The sequence below is a fragment of the Mesoplodon densirostris genome, chromosome 20 (genome assembly GCF_025265405.1).
Source record: "Mesoplodon densirostris isolate mMesDen1 chromosome 20, mMesDen1 primary haplotype, whole genome shotgun sequence".
Classification (NCBI taxonomy): Eukaryota; Metazoa; Chordata; class Mammalia; order Artiodactyla; family Ziphiidae; genus Mesoplodon; species Mesoplodon densirostris.
Genome location: NC_082680.1, coordinates 29,208,930 through 29,226,262, shown reverse-complemented (window position 1 = coordinate 29,226,262; position 17,333 = coordinate 29,208,930). Strand labels below are relative to the sequence as shown.

Below are 17,333 nucleotides of genomic sequence, written 5' to 3'. Positions count from 1 at the left end.
TACCCAGCTCCTCGGACTTGGTCCTTTGTTGTCGACTGGAGCAAAGGGGCTTAGGGTGCGCCTCCGAGTGTGCCTCTGAGATTTGGAACAAGCTGCCTTTTCCAAACATCAGCCTCCACTACTCTGTAGCCTTAAAGTGTGCTCTTTATCATCCAAGAGGAGCTGTCTGTGGAGGTACGGAAAGTAGGCCAGGGGAACTAGAATCCCTGTGCACGGGGGCAGTTGGTCAGAATCCCTCCTCTGTGATCGCAGGGTCCCTGCTGGCTGGAGTGAGCGAGTCAGTGCCTTGATTAGGGATCGGGGGACCCAAGCACTTGCTAAAACAGTCCCACCAGGTACGGAGCAACTGCAGCGGCATCCGCTGGCCCTCTCCCATGTGCCGTCGCTTGGCTCCCTGGTTCCCTTGGCAGCTCTTCTTGGCATTTCCCTCCCCCACCCCTTGTTATAAAATTGTAGAGAGCAAGATGATACCTATTTTTAGACGGCCGTATTTTTAAAACTAGATTAACATACTTTTTTTTTTTAAACTAGGACACTTGCCCCCTTCTCAACTAATAGCACCAGTTCAGAGTCTTCAGGTAATTTCGTTGTTAGTAACCTGATACTGGAATTGGAATGTTTTCTGTATCACTCATTTTTTTCTCCCAGTTGTGACAGAATCTCATCAAGTCCCAACATCTCTCCTGGGGGAAGAATGTCACAGGCCAAGTGGGTGGGCAGGGGTTGAGATGAGAGCGGTTATTAAATGGAACGCTCTTCTATGTTCATTCTTGTTATATTGAAGTTAAGAAGCAAGGTGATTGGCAGCGGAATCCCTTTTCAGGGTCACGTTTGCTGCCACGTTGGTTAATATCAGAGCACTTTAATCTGAAGGATGATACTATAACTTGATTTAGCTAATTTGCTTTTAATTATCGATAGCTCTTTTATTTAATACCCTCCTACAGTACTGGGGACCACTGTAAACTTCTCAGATGACTTGTATTTTTGTAGTGCTATGAGATTTATGTGCATCCCTATAAAGAGAACTGGATATTCGCTTGAACCCTGCAAATGCACGTGTATATATTTGTTCTGCAATGTTTTTTACTTGATGTCAATGTACTTTGACGGTGCGCTGGGTGGCAGGAGCGCTGAGTGGTTCCCCTCGGAAGAGCCGCTGTGGAGACCCGCATGCTTCCCGAGAGCTGGTTGTTGCCGAAAGGTCTGCGGCTAGGACCTCGGGGATGGGACCCGGTCTCTGTTTGAGAGGAACGTCTGGGTGGAGGTGCAAATTCCTCTGCTCTGTATGCCACTCGAGAACTCTGGAGAATGAAGGACAATCTACTTCAAGGGTGTCTGTTTTCTACCACTGCTGGGAAAAAAATGCCACAGGTAGCATTCCTGCACCTCTCAAGGTCACTGGTTAACACCTGTCCTTGAGGACTCTGCTGTGAGGGAGAACTCAGCTAGGAAAGCTGGAGCCTGCTCTGAGCTGTTCGCAGGGGCAGGTGGACTGGAGGGCTGGAGCTCCTGCAGCCGGCGTGGGTCTGAGGGCTTCCACCCAGCCGTCTATACCAGGAGAGCCTGAATTGGCCTCTAGCTGCTGAAAGTGCTCACCAAACTGACAGGCCCTAGAGGAGGCCGTGCTCTGCAGAAGCAGAAGCAGCTCTTTCTTGGCCTTGCCTGGCTGACCCCCCGGAAGACCAGTCGGTACTTCAGGGAAGCATCCGATGAAATACCAAACACCTTGCGATGAACTTCAGTGGGAGGTCAGCGTCCGGAACAAAATGTCAACCCTTTGCCCGGGTGTTTCATATCATCTCAGTCCTTGGACTTTGACAGATGTCCTGTCCACCCCTTTTATTTCCTGTGTGTCGGCCTCCCCGGGTGACGGAATGGAGGAGCAGGAAAGTCTGTCCTTTGCCACACAAACAGCGTTGACCCTGAGTGGAGGGTGCGTGCGTGGTGAGTGGGATACGTGTGTGGTTTCCAGCTCTGCTAACTAACAGTGGGGGCCCGGAAGGGCCCAGAGGGAGGAGGGTCCATGACACTCAGCCACCTGCCGGATTGAAGGCCAGAGGCAACCTGATAAGTTAGGCACGATCTTCCCTCCCTGGGCCCCTTCTTTTTTAGAACTGCTAACTAATGGTCCCTCAAGGCTGGAGGATCTGTTGCCTTAGGCGGGCGGAGAGCTTAACCTCCACACCACCCTCAACCCTGTGGTTTCTCAGCATCTATCATGTGAGCTGCTAACTTGACCTCTTCCTCCCTCTGACTTGAAAGTTCACCCAGCATCTTTGGGTTACAGAATTCTTATTTCCTGCTTTGGTACTTCGGGAATTTTGAATTTCTTTGCTTTTGTTTTTAAGAAGTAACCTAAAATGTCCTACAACACTAAATAAAATGGCACTACCTTTCAAAGCTTTGTGTCTGTGGTGTCGTACGGGCGCACTAAGAATTTCTTCTGTCTTCTTGGAAAACCTTTCTTGGGGGCGTGAGCGGCGTCTCTCACCCCATGAGGGTCTCTTGCCTGGACTCCTGCTGCTGCCGCACTGTCTGGTGCCCAGGGGTCCCAATGCCCTTTCTCCTCCAGAGGTTGGGACGTCTCTGACCCGTCCCTATGACATACCCCGTATTTTGGCCTGGAAGGGACTATGGTGCTTACCAGATGAAGATCACTTGAATTTCCGGTCCCTAGTGCTGCAGGCTGCCACCTTTTCCTCGGCAGTGGTCGCCTTCAGCTAATCACACGAACAAGGCCACTTTCTTGATTCCCTCCCGTATGCCACCCCCTACCTCCTCACCCCTGCCCCACTGATTTCCCAGAGAGTGACATCTTGACCTTTGGAGCATGAGCTGAATTCACACTGGGTTCAGGAATGCCCAGATCAGTACCAGATCTAGGTTCCTGGTTCCATCAACTGAGTTCATTCATTTCTCAGTAAAGGGAATTCTGGCTGTAAAGGACTCTTCTCCTGAGCTCATTCTACCAATCTCCCACCCTTTCCTGATGAGGTGAGAGGTCTGCCTGCCTCAACCAAGGGTCCCAACCTCTCAAAAGGGAGGAGATGCTCTTTCTTAGAGATGAAAGTCACACTGTAGAGGCACAGAGGCAGGCAGCACCCGTGAAGCCACTGGGTGGGCTGGGGGGAGCTACCTGAAGGCTTCCCTGGTTTGGGTGAGGGGCCTGGTTACCCAGCCAGATGTGGACGGCGGGGCCACCATATACAGTGATACAAAAGCGGCTTCTCTTGACACAACAGCCTCCCAGGTTTGCTTCAAACAAAAAGCCCCCCACGGAGAGTCTCTAAGGAAGTAATGTTTACACAAATGTGACCCCCAACTCTCCCCCAAGATTCATTTCCCTTGCTTTTGGAGGGGGCACCGTGCCCACCTCCCCATAGAAAGTGTCATTTACAGGGTAGAGTTACCACCGTGACCGTGGCCAAAGCGCTAGCAGCATGCGCTCCCCTAGCCCTTGGACCCCATCTCGAAGCCGATGGAGCCCGTGCCCTGGCCTTCTCTTTGGGGGTGTCATCTTTTGGCTTCTGCAGGCTTCCCCTCCTGAGAAGGTGGGTGCAATCACTTCCCATTTAAGTTCAAAACCGGCTTAGCTGAACTCTGTGGGACCAGCGGATCCCAAAGCCACAGAATCTCCTGAGGGAGGATGTCCTCACTTAGCCTTTCGACGTTTGACTCTTACACACCTGTATCCCAAGCCCTGGAACTAGTGACCCTGGTGACACTGACAAGCCCTCAGAGCTGAGAGAAAGCTGCTTCGTTCTTGCGTATCAACTGCTCACTTCAGGCTGAAACTTGGTCGCCAAAGGAAGGCCTGTTTATTGAGTTCCTGCTTATTTACTAAGCGCTGCTGAGTACTATTTCCAATTCTCAAGGTAGATAATATCTCCATTATGCAGATGAGGAAATGGAGACTTTCAGAGGCATCAGAACTTAAGTTTGCCTGGGGTCCCACAGCAGGTAAAGAAAGGATTTGAATTCCTTACCTGTCCGACCTGGGGTTCTAGAACAAGCGTCAACAAACTATGGCTTCGCTTTTGTTCATGTAACCCTCAAGCCAAGGAATTTTTCCCGGGAGTTCCCTGGCGGTCCAGGAGTTAGGACTCTGCGCTTTCACTGCTGCGGCACCGGGTTCAACCCCTGGTCAGGGAACTAAGACCTCACAAGCCTCCCACAAGCTGTATGCGGTACGGCCAAAACAAACAAACAAAAAAACATGATGGGGCTTCCCTGGTGGCGCAGTGGTTGAGAGTCCGCCTGCCGATGCAGGGGACACGGGTTCGTGCCCCGGTCCGGGAAGATCCCACATGCCGCAGACCGGCTGGGCCCGTGAGCCATGGCCGCTGAGCCTGCGCGTCCGGAGCCTGTGCTCCGCAACGGGAGAGGCCACAACAGTGAGAGGCCCGTGTACCGCAAACAAACAAACAAACACAATGATTTTTCCCTTTTTTTTTTTTAATGTGGGATGAACAAGTGGCCGGAATGATGACCACACTCAACAACACCGCACTGAACACTGGAGATTTTTACATTTAACAGTTAAAGAATCAAAATAATATTTCATGACACATGGAAATTACATGAGATTCAAATTTCAGTGTCTACACAATTGTATTGGAATACAGCAGTGCTTATTTAGGTAATTGTCTACGGCTGTTTCCACGTTGCAACAGCAGACTTGAGTGCTTAAAACAAAGACCTTCTCGTCCACCAAATCTAAATATTTGCTCTCTGGCCCTTCACAGGAAAAGTTTGCCGACCTCTAGTCTAGGCCTCCAGACTAGGAGGCCCCAGTCTCCTCTAGCCTTGGGGGCGGAGGAGATAATATTCTGAGTGACTTGACATCCTGGAGGATGGGCAGGGAAAACGGAGGGCCTCAAGACAAGGCCCGATGAGCCACGGCTCCGAGGAGGGAAGGTCCCTCTGAGGCGACTGTGTTCATGCTCTAGGCCTGTGATCTCCTTCTCAGAGTTACCAGGTGCCTTTGTTCCTGGGAGATCAGGAAACCGGACACAGCCGTCCTCAGGCCCGGGGAGGGAACATGTATTGGGGTCACACAATAAACAACAGGAAAGGGGAAAGTGAATGTGAGTGAGGGCAGGGACTTGGCACAAGGGTTTAGGAAGTCCTGGCCATGCCCTGTACCGAGGCTGTGTCACCCTTGTGTGTCAGAGAAGAATCGGTGTTTACTGAAGAGCTGAGGTGATGGGGACCCAGTCAGAAAGGCTCCAAGACTCATTATGACGAGGAGAGGGGGGTCCTCTGGGCTCAGAGTGGAACTGGGTTAGAATCATCTGAGCTGGAAGGAGCCCAGGGGGAGGCCCTGAGGGCAGCCCAAGTCCCACTGGTTACTTGCCCCAGATTAGAAATGATCCTGTCTCTGAGGAATCCCGTCTATGTGTTGCTTCTGACCCGCCCACCCATGACAGGTGTCCACCGGAGCTGGACAGCCTTTCCGGAGCATAGCAGGCACTCCCAGGACACAGGGATGGGAAAGCCAGGTCATTCCCAGGGAGACTTGTAACAAAGACAGGTAGATCCCTAACACATACGCACATGTCACCAAGGGACGACTGGCCTGCGGCTTCCTTCAGGCCACCAGTGCCCTCCTCTCTGGCCTCTTCTCTAGAAAGAACTCTGGACCACGTCTGAGGCATCCTTTCCAATGGCCGCCCCTCCCCAGTAGCTTTCTGCTCTCATCCAGCCCATCCTGGGCACTCAGCATTCCAAAAGCCTACGTGCCAGGTACCATGTGGGCTCCAGCCTTACAGACAAGAAGCATGGCTCCAGCTTCACAGGCTCAGGGAGGAGTAGGGGAGAGAGGTTGGAGGAACAGCTGTTAAACAGATCATCATGGGCTTCCCTGGTGGCGCAGTGGTTAAGAATCTGCCTGCCAATGCAGGAGACACGGGTTCGAGCCCTGGTCCGGGAAGATCCCACATGCCACGGAGCAACTAAGCCTGTGCGCCGCAACTAAGCCTGTGTGCCACAACTACTGAAGCCCGCGCGCCTAGAGCCCGTGCTCCGCAACAAGAGAAGCCACCGCAGTGAGAAGCCCGCGCACTGCAACGAAGAGTAGCCCCCTCCCACCGCAACTAGAGAAAGCCCACGCGCAGCACTGAAGACCCAGTGCAGCCAAAAATAAATAAATAAATATCCCTTAAAAAAACAACAACAGATCATCACTATCACTGAATGATGGTAACTCTCCGTAGAGTCTGTAGCAGCAGGAAAGGCACCAAGGCTGATGTATCTGTCCTGATTTCCCAGAGGAAGGCAAATAAATTTCTTAAATAAACAGATTTCTTCCTGAGAACGTGAACCCCAGACTTGCATGTCTTAGTGGAGCGCGCCATCTTCTGGCCTGGGTCCTGCCCACCTCCTAGCCTGTCTGTGTCTGAGGGCGAGGCTATCTTACACTATCACATACTTGTGGCTGGAAGAGAATCACCCCTCCACCTCTAGACTTGCTGGTAGGAGAATCTTAAAGCTGCTCTTCCACTTTACTGTGAGTAGTGTTGGGGAAAGCAGAATTTCGGGGCTTCTGTCATAGGTAGATGACTCTGTAGTAAAATCACACTTTAAAAAAGTGCAGTTCAGTTCAAGATCTACACAAAATTGGGGATGAGAGGAGTGTGATGCTGTTCTGTACGGTAATGTAAAGAACTACTCCCAAAGAGACACATGTATATGTATAACTGAATCACTTTGCTGTACACCTGAAACTAACACAACATTGTTAATCACCTATACTCCAATATAAAATAAAAAGTTAAAAAAAAAAAAAAAGAAACCTACTCCTGGGCTTCCCTGGTGGTGCAGTGGTTAAGAATCCACCTGACAACGCAGGGGACACGGGTTCGAGCCCTGGTCTGGGAAGATCCCACATGCCGCGGAGCAACTAAGCCCATGCGCCACAACTCTGAGCCTGCGCTCTAGAGCCCACGAGCCACAACTACTGAGCCCATGAGCCACATCTACTGAAGACTGCACGCCTAGAGCCCGTGCTTCGCAACAAGAGACGCCACCGCAGTGAGAAGCCCACGCACCGCAACGAAGAGTAGCCCCCGCTCACCACAACTAGAGAAAGCCCGCGCGCAGCAATGAAGACCCAACACAGCCAAAAAAATAAATTAATTAAAAACAAAAAACACCTACTCCCAGTGCCAGTTATGTTGCTTTTAGGGACCTGTTTCCCATCCCCAGTAAGGATGTCGACTGCACTGTCTGAAACTAACAGATGTCTCTGAGAGCTGTGTGTGCACACATGAGCACACAAGTGTGTCCCCAGTGTTGATCTGCTGGACAACCAGAAATAAATCCTGTCATACCTCACAGTAGTGGGGAAGTCTAGGAAAGAGGGAACTTGGGGCACCAAAGCCCACTCAAACCCTCGCATAACATGGGGCTAAAGTGAGTAATTCACACCTCAGGGAATGGACTGTTAGAGATTATTGCAGCCCTTGGTTGGGGGAGGGGGTGGATCCCTCCAATGGGACCAAGCCCTGTGGTAGCGGTTGGGATTTCTCTAGGAGAGCGGTTCTCTTGCTCTGAGAAAGCAGTCTCTGGGGGACCGGATGGGACCCTTAGATGTGGCTATTGAGGAGAGAGACTCGAGGAGAGTGTGGGAAAGAAGGCACTGACACCTTTTGAAGGTATTTTTGTTTGGTTTGATTGGTTTTTAATGCTTTCCTCTTGACTGTGAGGGGAATCTTATGAAAGTTTCCGTATCACTAATATGTTTTCATTTATATTATAATCACATTCAGTTCTTCAACCCTTCAGTATAGCCCATTAACCACCTCATGTGATGCTGATGTGGAAAATGAAAAAATGGAAGTCTAGCTGCTCTGTGTTCATTGGTCAGCTAATACCTGGAATCCTGACAGTTCACTGAGGTCCAGGGTGCCAGAAGTTCTGTTGTGCAGTAGGAAGGGAGGGGAGGCTTTGGAGTAGCCGTGAGCAGAGGGGAGGGACTTGTAAGCCAGAGGGGCTGAACGGACAATTCTTGAAAGGTACAGCACCTCTCTCCCAATTTATATTAGAGGAAAGTGGCACTTGAAGCAGAGAAGGCTGCTGCGTGGATTACAGACAAGAGGCAATCTTACTTTGGTCAGAGATGCTCTTGTTCTGCACTGTGGTCCAGAGAACTCACAGTCTCTTAAGGCATAGAGTCCTCTGTACCTGACCACTGGTTGTAGCTCTTTCAAAAGAACCTATAGCTCTGCCTGATCAGAACCCTTTATTTTTGAGGCTCAAATCCTCTGTTTGAGGACTCACTGGGTACATGGTCATTATGTCGCCTCATCTCTTCATACTAATAAGTGCCATTTTTCTGTTGAAAACTTTTCAGCTCTAGGATGCATACTTTATTGGTCTTCTAAAGAAGACTGCTGTGACCTGTGTCTTAATCCTCAAGGGAGCATCCCTATCTGTTAAGGGGCTGACAAGACACCCTCTTTCCTCAATTCAGTCTGTGCCGGAGCGGTCCAATCATTTTCTGTTCTCATTGGGAAGTGCTCACCGTTCACCCCCAAGTCCCAGTGCACGGTTGAAATTGAGCCCACAACAGCTCCCAAGATCTGCTAATGCCGGAGCTGCCTGAAATTCTCCACCACCAGACTGAGAAGCAGAAATTCCCCACCTACTTTCAGTACTGGCTATGATGACCTCCATCTGTTGTCTTGGAGTCAGAAGGGACTGGCCTTTGGTTCTTTGTCATTTAACTCAATTTTCTTATTTTTCAGACACAACTGATTCTAAAACTTTCAAGTGTTAAAACCTTTTGTTTTGTTTTGTTTTGCCACACCATGCAGCTTGAGGAATCTTACTTCCCTGGCCAGGGATGGAACCCAGGCCCTCGGCAGTGAAAGCATGGAGTCCTAACCACTGGACCACCAGGGAATTCCCAAAAACCTGTATTCTTGATGAGTGCAATTAGGATTTACTTATGAGAAAGAACACTCTCTTTCGTCATGTTTAATTTATATTCAAACATGACATACAAAAACCTCTCATGTGTGAGCTTGCTAGAGGCACTCTTTTGCTCAAGATTCTTTGATCTATACTATCCCATGCTAGGAACTTGGGAGCTAGAATCTTGGAGCATCTTAAAGCTCAGGTTTAAAAACATCCGAATCTGCTTGAACCCTTCAGATTGCCAAGGGCCTCACCACCGCATATTCTCTCTCTCCAACTCCCTTAGACATTCCTTGCGTAGCCTCTGAAAGCATCCAAGCTTGCCAGTCTGGATTTTTATTCAACTCCTTCATTCCACAGTGGAGGAAAACAGACTGCAAAGAGAGGAAACAACTTGCTTGAGGGGAAGCCACTCTGTAAAGAGCACGATTTCCTGCTCTCTTGATACACTACTCTCCCTTTTAGACACAGATTTTGTACTATGGCCAAAATCAACATCCATCACCAAAGAGAAATGGAGAATCTGTGATTCCCCTAGCGCTTTAGAAAGAAGAGTTGTTTGCGGATGGCAACAATTTCTTGTCTGTTATCCGTGTCCATGCAGGTAGAACGCTCACTCAAATGCAACCCCCAGTCGGACCCACCTCAAAGTAACTACAGATTGCGGGAAAGCCGAAGACACAGTCCAGAACAGGAACCTATTTCCTAGATCACGTTTCTACCCGAGTCCAAAAAGGACGGACCGGAAGTGACGCGCAGCCGCGGAGGAAATACCTATAGTACAGCTGATTCGCTGGCCGGAAGAGGAAGGTGCAGACCTTACAAGGCTCCGCTCCTACTTCCTGTTTCCGCACAGTTGCTGTTGTCGACGTTAGGGGCGGCTGGCGGACAGCTTACTCGGCTTTGGACGGGTTGTGAGATGCCGGGCGGAGGCCGGTGTCCCGATTGCGGCTCCACTGAGCTCGTGGAAGACTCGCACTATTCGCAGAACCAGCTTGTGTGCTCCGACTGCGGCTGTGTGGTCACCGAGGGAGTCCTTACTACCACCTTCACTGACGAGGGCAACCTCCGAGGTACCTCTGCGGGCTTTTCCGGGGCCGTGGGTACAGCCTGGGGCTGTGGAGGGATTGACGTCAGATTCTTCTTATCTCCTGCCCTCTCCCTGTCACGTGCACCCTTAAATAGGAGAGAAAACAGCCTAAAGTGGACTAGCGAGCTGCAGAAGATCAGGGACAGCCATTCATTTGTGTTTTTCTAGCACCATATCTGGTATATGTAGTAGGTATTAACAGATGTTGAATAAATGAAACAGAAACAGAGTTCCACTCAGTTTACCTAGTCTGGGCATGGTTGAAGAATTATATTGATAGATCAATTCTTTACGAATACAGAAAATACTATTATCCCGAAGTAGTTTTGAGCACTAATTGGCAAAAGCATCTTTTTTTTTTACTTTGCTTTCCAAGTCCCTAAGCAATGCAGCCCTCAAAATCTGCAGGCAGGAGAATTGCCTGAACTGGATGTACAGGAGGGACGGCTGGAAATTGGGAACACTTAGAGCTGCTTTAGGGCAGTCCTAGTCCTCTTTAGTCTCTGTGTATTTGGTATTGCTTGTGGTCATGGAAAACCAGGTGGACCTTTAACTTGCAAAGATGGGCACCTTCTGTGAGACAAGGAGTGGGTGCATGATGATTGGGATTCTGCTCCCCGGTTTTGTGTGGTGGGAGGGCAGGGATTTGGTGAATAGAGGCTAAACAAGCTATTTGTTGTTCATTATCTTACAGAAGTAACATATTCCCGAAGCACAGGAGAAAACGAACAAGTTAGTCGCAGCCAGCAACGAGGTGAGTATCAACCTTTTATGACACAGTGGCTTTAAAGAAAGTTCTCCTGATGGTCTAGCCCAGTGGTCCCCAACCTTTTTGGCACCAGGGACCGGTTTCGTGGAAGACAGTTTTTCCACAGACTGGATTGGGAGTGGGGGATGGTTTAGGTAGTAATGCGAGCGATGGGGAGTGGCTCGCCTGCTGCTCACCTCCTGCTGTGCCACCCAGTTCCTAACAGGCCGAGGACCGGTAGTGGTTGGTCCGGGGGTTGGGGACCCCTGTCTAGCCCATCTGCTTGTCTTTCCTGTTTTCAGCATTACTGGGTAAGGTGGAGAAGAAGAGAATGGTAATTAGAAGTAAAGGATGGAGATGGTTCTAAGACAGGTAGCAATTAGGTGGAAGGTTTAGGTTTGCTTGCGGGGTATGTCTGAGGTAGACTCAAGGAACCCAGATCAAACTTTGGCTTGGCCACAAATCAAACCAGCCTCCAGAAGATGGGGCACTGAAGTGTGACTTCCTTTCACAAGTGTCTTTGTGCCTTTCGAATGACCTCACCAAGTGTCACTCTTGTCATTGTAGAATTGTGCCATTATTTGTCCCTCTGGTATCTGAGGCGAGTTGAACAGAAATTGCTAGGAGCTGCATGGTGGCTTCTTTGACCCCTGTGTGTACAGTATCGTGTCATCTGCAAACAGTGACAGATTTACTTCTTCCTTTCCAATTTAGATTCCTTTTATTTCTTTTTTGTCTCTGATTGCTATGGCTAGGACTTGCAAAACTATGTTGAATAAAAATGGCGAGAGTGGGCATCCTTGTCCTGTTCCTGATCTTAGAGGAAATGCTTTCAGCTTTTCACCATTGAGTATGATGTTAGCTGTGGGTTTGTCATATATGGCCTTTATTATGTTGAGGTATGTTCTCTCTGTGCCCACTTTCTGGAGAGTTTTTCTCATAAATGGATGTTGAATTTTATCAAAAGCTTTTTCTGCATCTATTGAGATGATCATACGGTTTTTATTTTTCAATTTGTTGATGTGGTGTATCACACTGATTGATTTGCAGATACTGAAAAATCCTTGCATCCCTGGGGTAAATCCCACTTGCTCATGGTGTATGATCCTTTTAAGGTGTTGTTGGGGCCCCTCTAACTCCTGCTGTGGGTTTCTTAGGTCTCTGCCGAGTGAGAGACCTCTGTCGAGTTCTGCAGCTGCCACCAACATTTGAGGACACGGCAGTTGCCTACTACCAACAGGCATACCAGCACTCTGGCATCCGTGCTGCCAGGCTGCAGAAGAAGGAGGTGTTGGTCGGGTGCTGTGTCTTAATCACCTGCCGGCAGCGTAACTGGCCCCTGACCATGGGAACCATCTGCACCCTGCTGTATGCAGATTTGGATGTGTTTTCTGGCACCTACATGCAGATCGTGAAGCTCTTGGGGCTGGATGTGCCATCTCTGTGCTTGGTGGACCTGGTGAAGACTTACTGTAGCAGGTACCTGCCTAGTGGGAGACACGGGGATGGGATGGGTTTAGACCTGAATCCTTTTACCTCTGGCTGTCTGTTTTTGACCAAAGCCCATTCTACAAGGATGTGGGAGAAAAAAGTCTTCTCCCTTTCCTGTGCATAGCACTAATCAGGTTAATCCTGTTTTATATTTCTGGAATGTTATAATTTTCAAATCCCTCTGCCCTTACAGCAACCTAATGATGTAGGAAGGATGGTGTTAGCCTTGGCACGGGGCTCCTGTGTTCCACCACTCAACGTTGTGTGTGGCCTACTTGGCTAGATGGAACAGTCCTGCCTCGACAGGATCATGTGTGATTAGAGCTGAAAGGATATTAGTAAATGACGGAGCTGGAATTAGAAGCCAGTTTTTTTTTTTTTTTTTTAAATAGGTAGCTGTGTTCTTTTTTTCTGACAAATATGGTAGAAAGCAAAGACTATCGGTGTGAAACAATCTTGGGTGTGAAGCTTGGTTACCTCCAAGCTGGATGACTATGGGCAAGTTTTTTGACTCTGAATGCACGTGACAGGCTGTGGAGTAGATTAAAGGAGAACATTTGTGAAGCCCTCAGAATGATGGCTGATGGGGTGGGGGGAGGGGGATTGTCAAGAAATGTTAGCTCCCTTCTGCATTCTCCTGCCCTTTACCTCTTCAGCAGGAGACTCACTCTGTCTTCTCTCGGTACCTGGATAAACTTGCTGCCCAGCAGGCTTGAGTGTTCCCGGGAGGATAGCATAGCTTGCCCATCTTCTGTGCTTTGAAAGAGTGGTCCCCCAGAGGTATTGAGACCAGGCCCTCATTTTGGTTATTTCAGCTTCAAACTGTTTGAAGCCTCCCCGTCTGTGCCAGCCAAGTACGTGGAAGACAAGGAGAAGATGCTATCGCGAACGCTGCAGTTGGTGGAGCTGGCAGATGAGACGTGGCTGGTGACCGGGCGGCATCCCTTGCCTGTCATCACCGCTGCCACTTTCCTGGCTTGGCAGTCGCTGCGGCCTTCAGATCGGCTGACGTGTTCCCTTGCCCGATTTTGTAAATTGGCGAGCGTGGACCTGCCCTACCCCGCTTCCTCCCGCCTGCAGGAGCTGCTGGCTGTGCTGCTGCGGCTGGCCGAGCAGCTGGCCTGGTTGCAGGTCCTGAAGCTTGACAAGCGGTCTGTGGTTGCGCACATCGGCGACCTTCTCCAGCACCGCCACATGTTGGTCCGCAAGGCCTTTCGAGACGGAACAGCAGAGCCAGACGCCCTGGACGCCCAGGAGAAGGAGCTGCAGGGACTGGGCCAGGGGCAAGGATGGGGAAAAGAGGACCGGGGCGACGGCTCCGCAGATTTGCCCGCAGGGAAGCGACCAGCAAGCCCTGCCCTCCTCCTCCCACCCTGCATGTTGAAGCCCCCAAAGCGGATCTGTCCCACACCCCCTGTCTCCACGGTCACTGGAGATGAGAACATTTCTGATAGTGAGATCGAGCAGTATTTGCGCACCCCTCAGGAAGTGAGGGACTTCCAGAGAGCCCAGGCCGCTGGACAGGCTGCCACAAGGGTTCCTATCCCTCCCTGATGCACAGCCGGGGTCTGGCGGGGGGGCGGGTGCTTAACCCCATCTGACGGCGGCTTGCTAACAGGCCTGATGTAGCCAGAGAAATCAGTGTACCCAAGTCCTTAGGTATCGCCCTTCTCATTTAAGGGACCCAAGAGGGGCTCTGCAGTTATTGGACCCCAGGTCCCAGAGTCGAAGTCAGAAGGAATGCGGGGACGCCTCGGTCGGAGAGTCCCATCCCTCGGTCCCAGGTCCCAGACAGTGGTCGCACGTACTCCTGTGGGCTGGCTTTCTCCTGACTGTTGGGAAAGTGCCAGGCGCTCTCCTGCTCTCCGTTCAGATTGGATACACCGCAGCTGCAGGGCTGGCGGGGCCTCCCTGCTGGTGTGGAGCAGTGCGCATTCCCGACGGTATCAGCCCTCAGAGGGTGGAACTGGGCAGCGCTCGGCCCTGCGTCCATTCACAGGCCATAGCGGGTTCGTGTGTACAGTTGTCAGAGATCCTCTCCCTCCTAACAAAAGGACCGGGGGTGGAGTAAGCTCATAGCTCAAAGGGCTTTGCAAAATTTTAATATATTAAAACAAGAGGCATCTGCTAGAAAACATTCTATTGTATAAAACCCGAGCTTTTAAAAACATGTTTTCTTTGGCACTTTTCATCCCCTCCCTCCCCTTTCCCCAGCGTATTGCAAAAAGCTCTCCAGTGCTAAGGCATTGGCGGGGTATGTAAACAGCAGCCAGCGTTACGTGGAAGAATAATACGAAGCTTTTTTTTTTTTTTTGCCTTTTTTTTTTTTCTGTCTAATATTGTCTGTGCAGCAAGCATAAATAACAGGATGCATCCCAAGGCGTGTGGGTTTTCTCCCTTCCCCTCTGTCTTCTCTTGCCTTGGTGCTCAGGCTGGGGTGATATGGAGACTGGGCCGGGTTTCCCTGTGGCTTTTCATGAGGCCCAGGGTTTCCTCCACTCGCATTGCATCCTGTAACCAAAGGCTGGTGGTTGCTTTTTAGTTTGGGAGAAATATGCGTGCTGGTGTTTAAAAGCAGTGAAGGTGCAGGCCCCAGGTGAACTGCAGCGCCCCCCCCCCCCCCCACTGCCCTGGGTACTTGGCTTGGGCTTCCGGGAGGCAGGAAGCTGGTTTGATGTTTTGGAGGTTTCTCCCTAATATGGAGCTGGAGATCAAATCATTGGAACGGTTCTCCTCTATGGCCTCATGTAGGCAGGGAGTGCTCTTTGTCAGTCCCTCGGGGTGGAGGGCTGAGACTGGGGATATGGGCTTGTGATTGGACAGTAAGTGCTTCTCCAGCACCACCTGCAGCCTGGCGGTGGCGCCCCTCTTCAGAGCGTTTTTTTGTTTTTTTATAGGATTAGGTTTAAGGCAGGACTAGCTTCAGCCCCAGATCTAAGCACTAACTCTGCTTCCCTCACATCATCTCCAGGCATCTGGCAGGCAGCTTCTTAGGTGTAGGGCCTGGGCTTTGTCCTGAAGTGCCACCTCTGAGCCCTGCCGTGTGGTGTGTGTCCCAGTCCTGTGGGAATGGCCTCCAGCCCTGATGGTGCACCTTTCCACCTGCCCCACTTCCAGAGGGCTGGTTGATCCCTGCAGCTGCCTTTCACCCTGCCCCACCTTCTCCTTTTGCATAGTTGATCCGAAAAGCAGCACCTTGTTTCCTCCCACTGGTCCTGGTCACCTGGCTCATCTGCTAGGCTGGCTCCCTAGTTAGCCAGAACTGGGTGGGGGAGAGGCCCTAGGATCTGGGCACAGGTGGGTGACTGATTCAGAGGAGGGCAGTGAGGAGAGAACACCTTAGTCAGGCCCCCATCGCCCGTGTGTTCCCGGTAAGGCTGATGGCCGCCCGTGAGCGGGGCGGGAGGTGCGGGGAGTACCTTAGGAGAAGCCCGCCTGAGCTGTGCTGTCCCTGCCGCTCTTGCTCACTCCGCAGCCCCACAGGACCTTCCCCCCGAGCCTGGACGGCAGGGGCTGCCGAAACCGGCCCGCGCTGGGACGGAAACGTATCCCGCCTGCGGTTCCGGGATTGTCTGTCGCTACCCCAGAGGGATGGCCCTCTTCGCGGTGGCGGGCCTTTGCCTGTCCTTTCCCCAGCCTCCGGGACTAAAGCTGGCGAGCCCGGGCGCAGCGAGGCACCTCTACCTCAATCCTGGGGACGTACCGATCGACGTCTCTGAGGGCCCCCGAGAAGCGGGGGCTCCTGCGCGCGTGGCCCGCCCGTCCTGAAGCGGCGCCCGCCCCCAGCCTAGACGGTGGTCTCGCTCTTCCAGAGCCCCGTCTTCATGCAGCCGCCGCCGGCCGCCTCGGCGCCGCTCAGGGTGACGTCGTCGTACTTGCCGCCCTTGGGGGCGCCGTTCAGGCTGGCCGCATTGAGCGGGTACGAGCGGCGCTGGCTCTCCTTCTCCAGCGCGCCACCCCCGCCGCCCTTGAGGTGGTCGCGGCCGGCGCCGCGGCGCTGGCCCGGCCGGCCGGCCTCGGGGAGCGGAGCGGCGCTCGTGTCGCTGCCCTCCGACGGCGTGAGCGTGCTCTCGCCCTCGAGCCGGGGGCCGGCGCCCGGGCTGTTGCGGCTGCTGCCCGGGTAGCTGTCGGACGGGCTGTTGTGCGGGCTGCCGCTCTCGCCCGACGGCAACTCGGCCGCCCCAGCCGCGCCCCCGCGCGGCGCCCTGAGCCGGTTCCTGCCGCCTGCCTCGCCCGCGCGATGCCCCTTGGCCCGGCTCTTGTGGCCCCGGCGGCCGTGGTGCGAGTTGTTCGGGTGGCGCGGGCCGAGGCTTCCCCGGGGGCCCGGCGTCTCGGGCTCCGCCTCCCCGCGGGCCGCCGTCCCCGCCTCGCACGCCTGGCTCTGCGCCAGCTGCAGGTTGGTGAGCTTGCAGGGGCCCGGGGGCGGGGCGGGGCCGCTGCTGCTGCTCGGGGACGACTTGAGGGAAGCGGGCCCCTCTCCGAACGCCGGTGACCCGTCCTCGGGGGCGGCGGGCGCGGCCCGCGGGGAGGCTCGGGAGGCCGAGGCGGGGGGACGGCACGCGCGCCAGGAGGCCCTGACGTCCCTGCGCCTGGCACAGTGATGGGTGAAGACGAAGAGGCCCAGGGCGGAGGCTGCCACCCCGTACAGACAGCTGCACACCACCCGGGGCAGCCAGCGCTGGGACACGCTCAGAGCCCCGCAGGCCCACATGGCCAGGTAGAGGAAATGCGTGGTCACCAGCGCCCCCAGTTGGACTCCTGGAGAATAGAGACCGTCACCCTCCTCCGGGGGCCCGGGCGTCACCACCCCTGCGCTCCCAGTGGCCAGAAGGGAACCCGAGTCACTCAGGAGGGGGCCGCTGCTCCTGAGCCTGGTGGAACCCCTCAGCTCCTCCCCTGGCTCCAGGGAGACCCTGCTGGTGCCCCCCTTTGGGCTCTGTGCCAGAGGACCCCGTAAGCGCAGCCCCGCGCACAGGAAATAGATCCAGGTGATGAGCAGAATCAAAGCCACCGGGATGTAGAAGGCTCCTAGGCTTGGGCGCCACACTAGCCAGCAGCTGAGGGGAGACACAGGCGGCACGC

General features: G+C 52.8%; 2 protein-coding genes across 3 annotated transcripts in view; one reads left to right on the top strand and one right to left on the bottom strand.

Moving 5' to 3' along the window:
• The first annotated feature begins 9,778 nt into the window (after positions 1-9,778).
• Positions 9,779-14,558, top strand: BRF2 (BRF2 RNA polymerase III transcription initiation factor subunit). Its single transcript, XM_060086172.1, has 4 exons — positions 9,779-9,995; positions 10,707-10,766; positions 11,918-12,239; positions 13,067-14,558. The coding sequence occupies exons 1-4, from the start codon at positions 9,842-9,844 to the stop codon at positions 13,803-13,805; spliced, it is 1,275 nt and encodes a 424-aa protein (XP_059942155.1). The 5' UTR covers positions 9,779-9,841; the 3' UTR covers positions 13,806-14,558.
• Positions 14,315-17,333, bottom strand: part of ADGRA2 (adhesion G protein-coupled receptor A2) — a 35,011-nt gene continuing 31,992 nt past the window's right edge. For both annotated transcript variants that reach the window (XM_060086169.1, XM_060086171.1), the window contains exon 19: positions 14,315-17,308. In XM_060086169.1, coding sequence (XP_059942152.1) covers positions 16,039-17,308 — 1,270 coding nt within the window. In that variant the 3' untranslated portion in view covers positions 14,315-16,038. The remainder of the gene's footprint in view (positions 17,309-17,333) is intronic.

Bases quoted from the DNA above. Each gene is read 5' to 3' on its own strand.
- BRF2 (XM_060086172.1), top strand. From the start codon at position 9,842: ATGCCGGGCGGAGGCCGGTGTCCCGATTGCGGCTCCACTGAGCTCGTG. The intron at 10,767-11,917 runs GTGAGTATCAAC...TGGGTTTCTTAG, and splicing joins TAGTCGCAGCCAGCAACGAG to GTCTCTGCCGAGTGAGAGAC. The intron at 12,240-13,066 runs GTACCTGCCTAG...TGGTTATTTCAG, and splicing joins GTGAAGACTTACTGTAGCAG to CTTCAAACTGTTTGAAGCCT.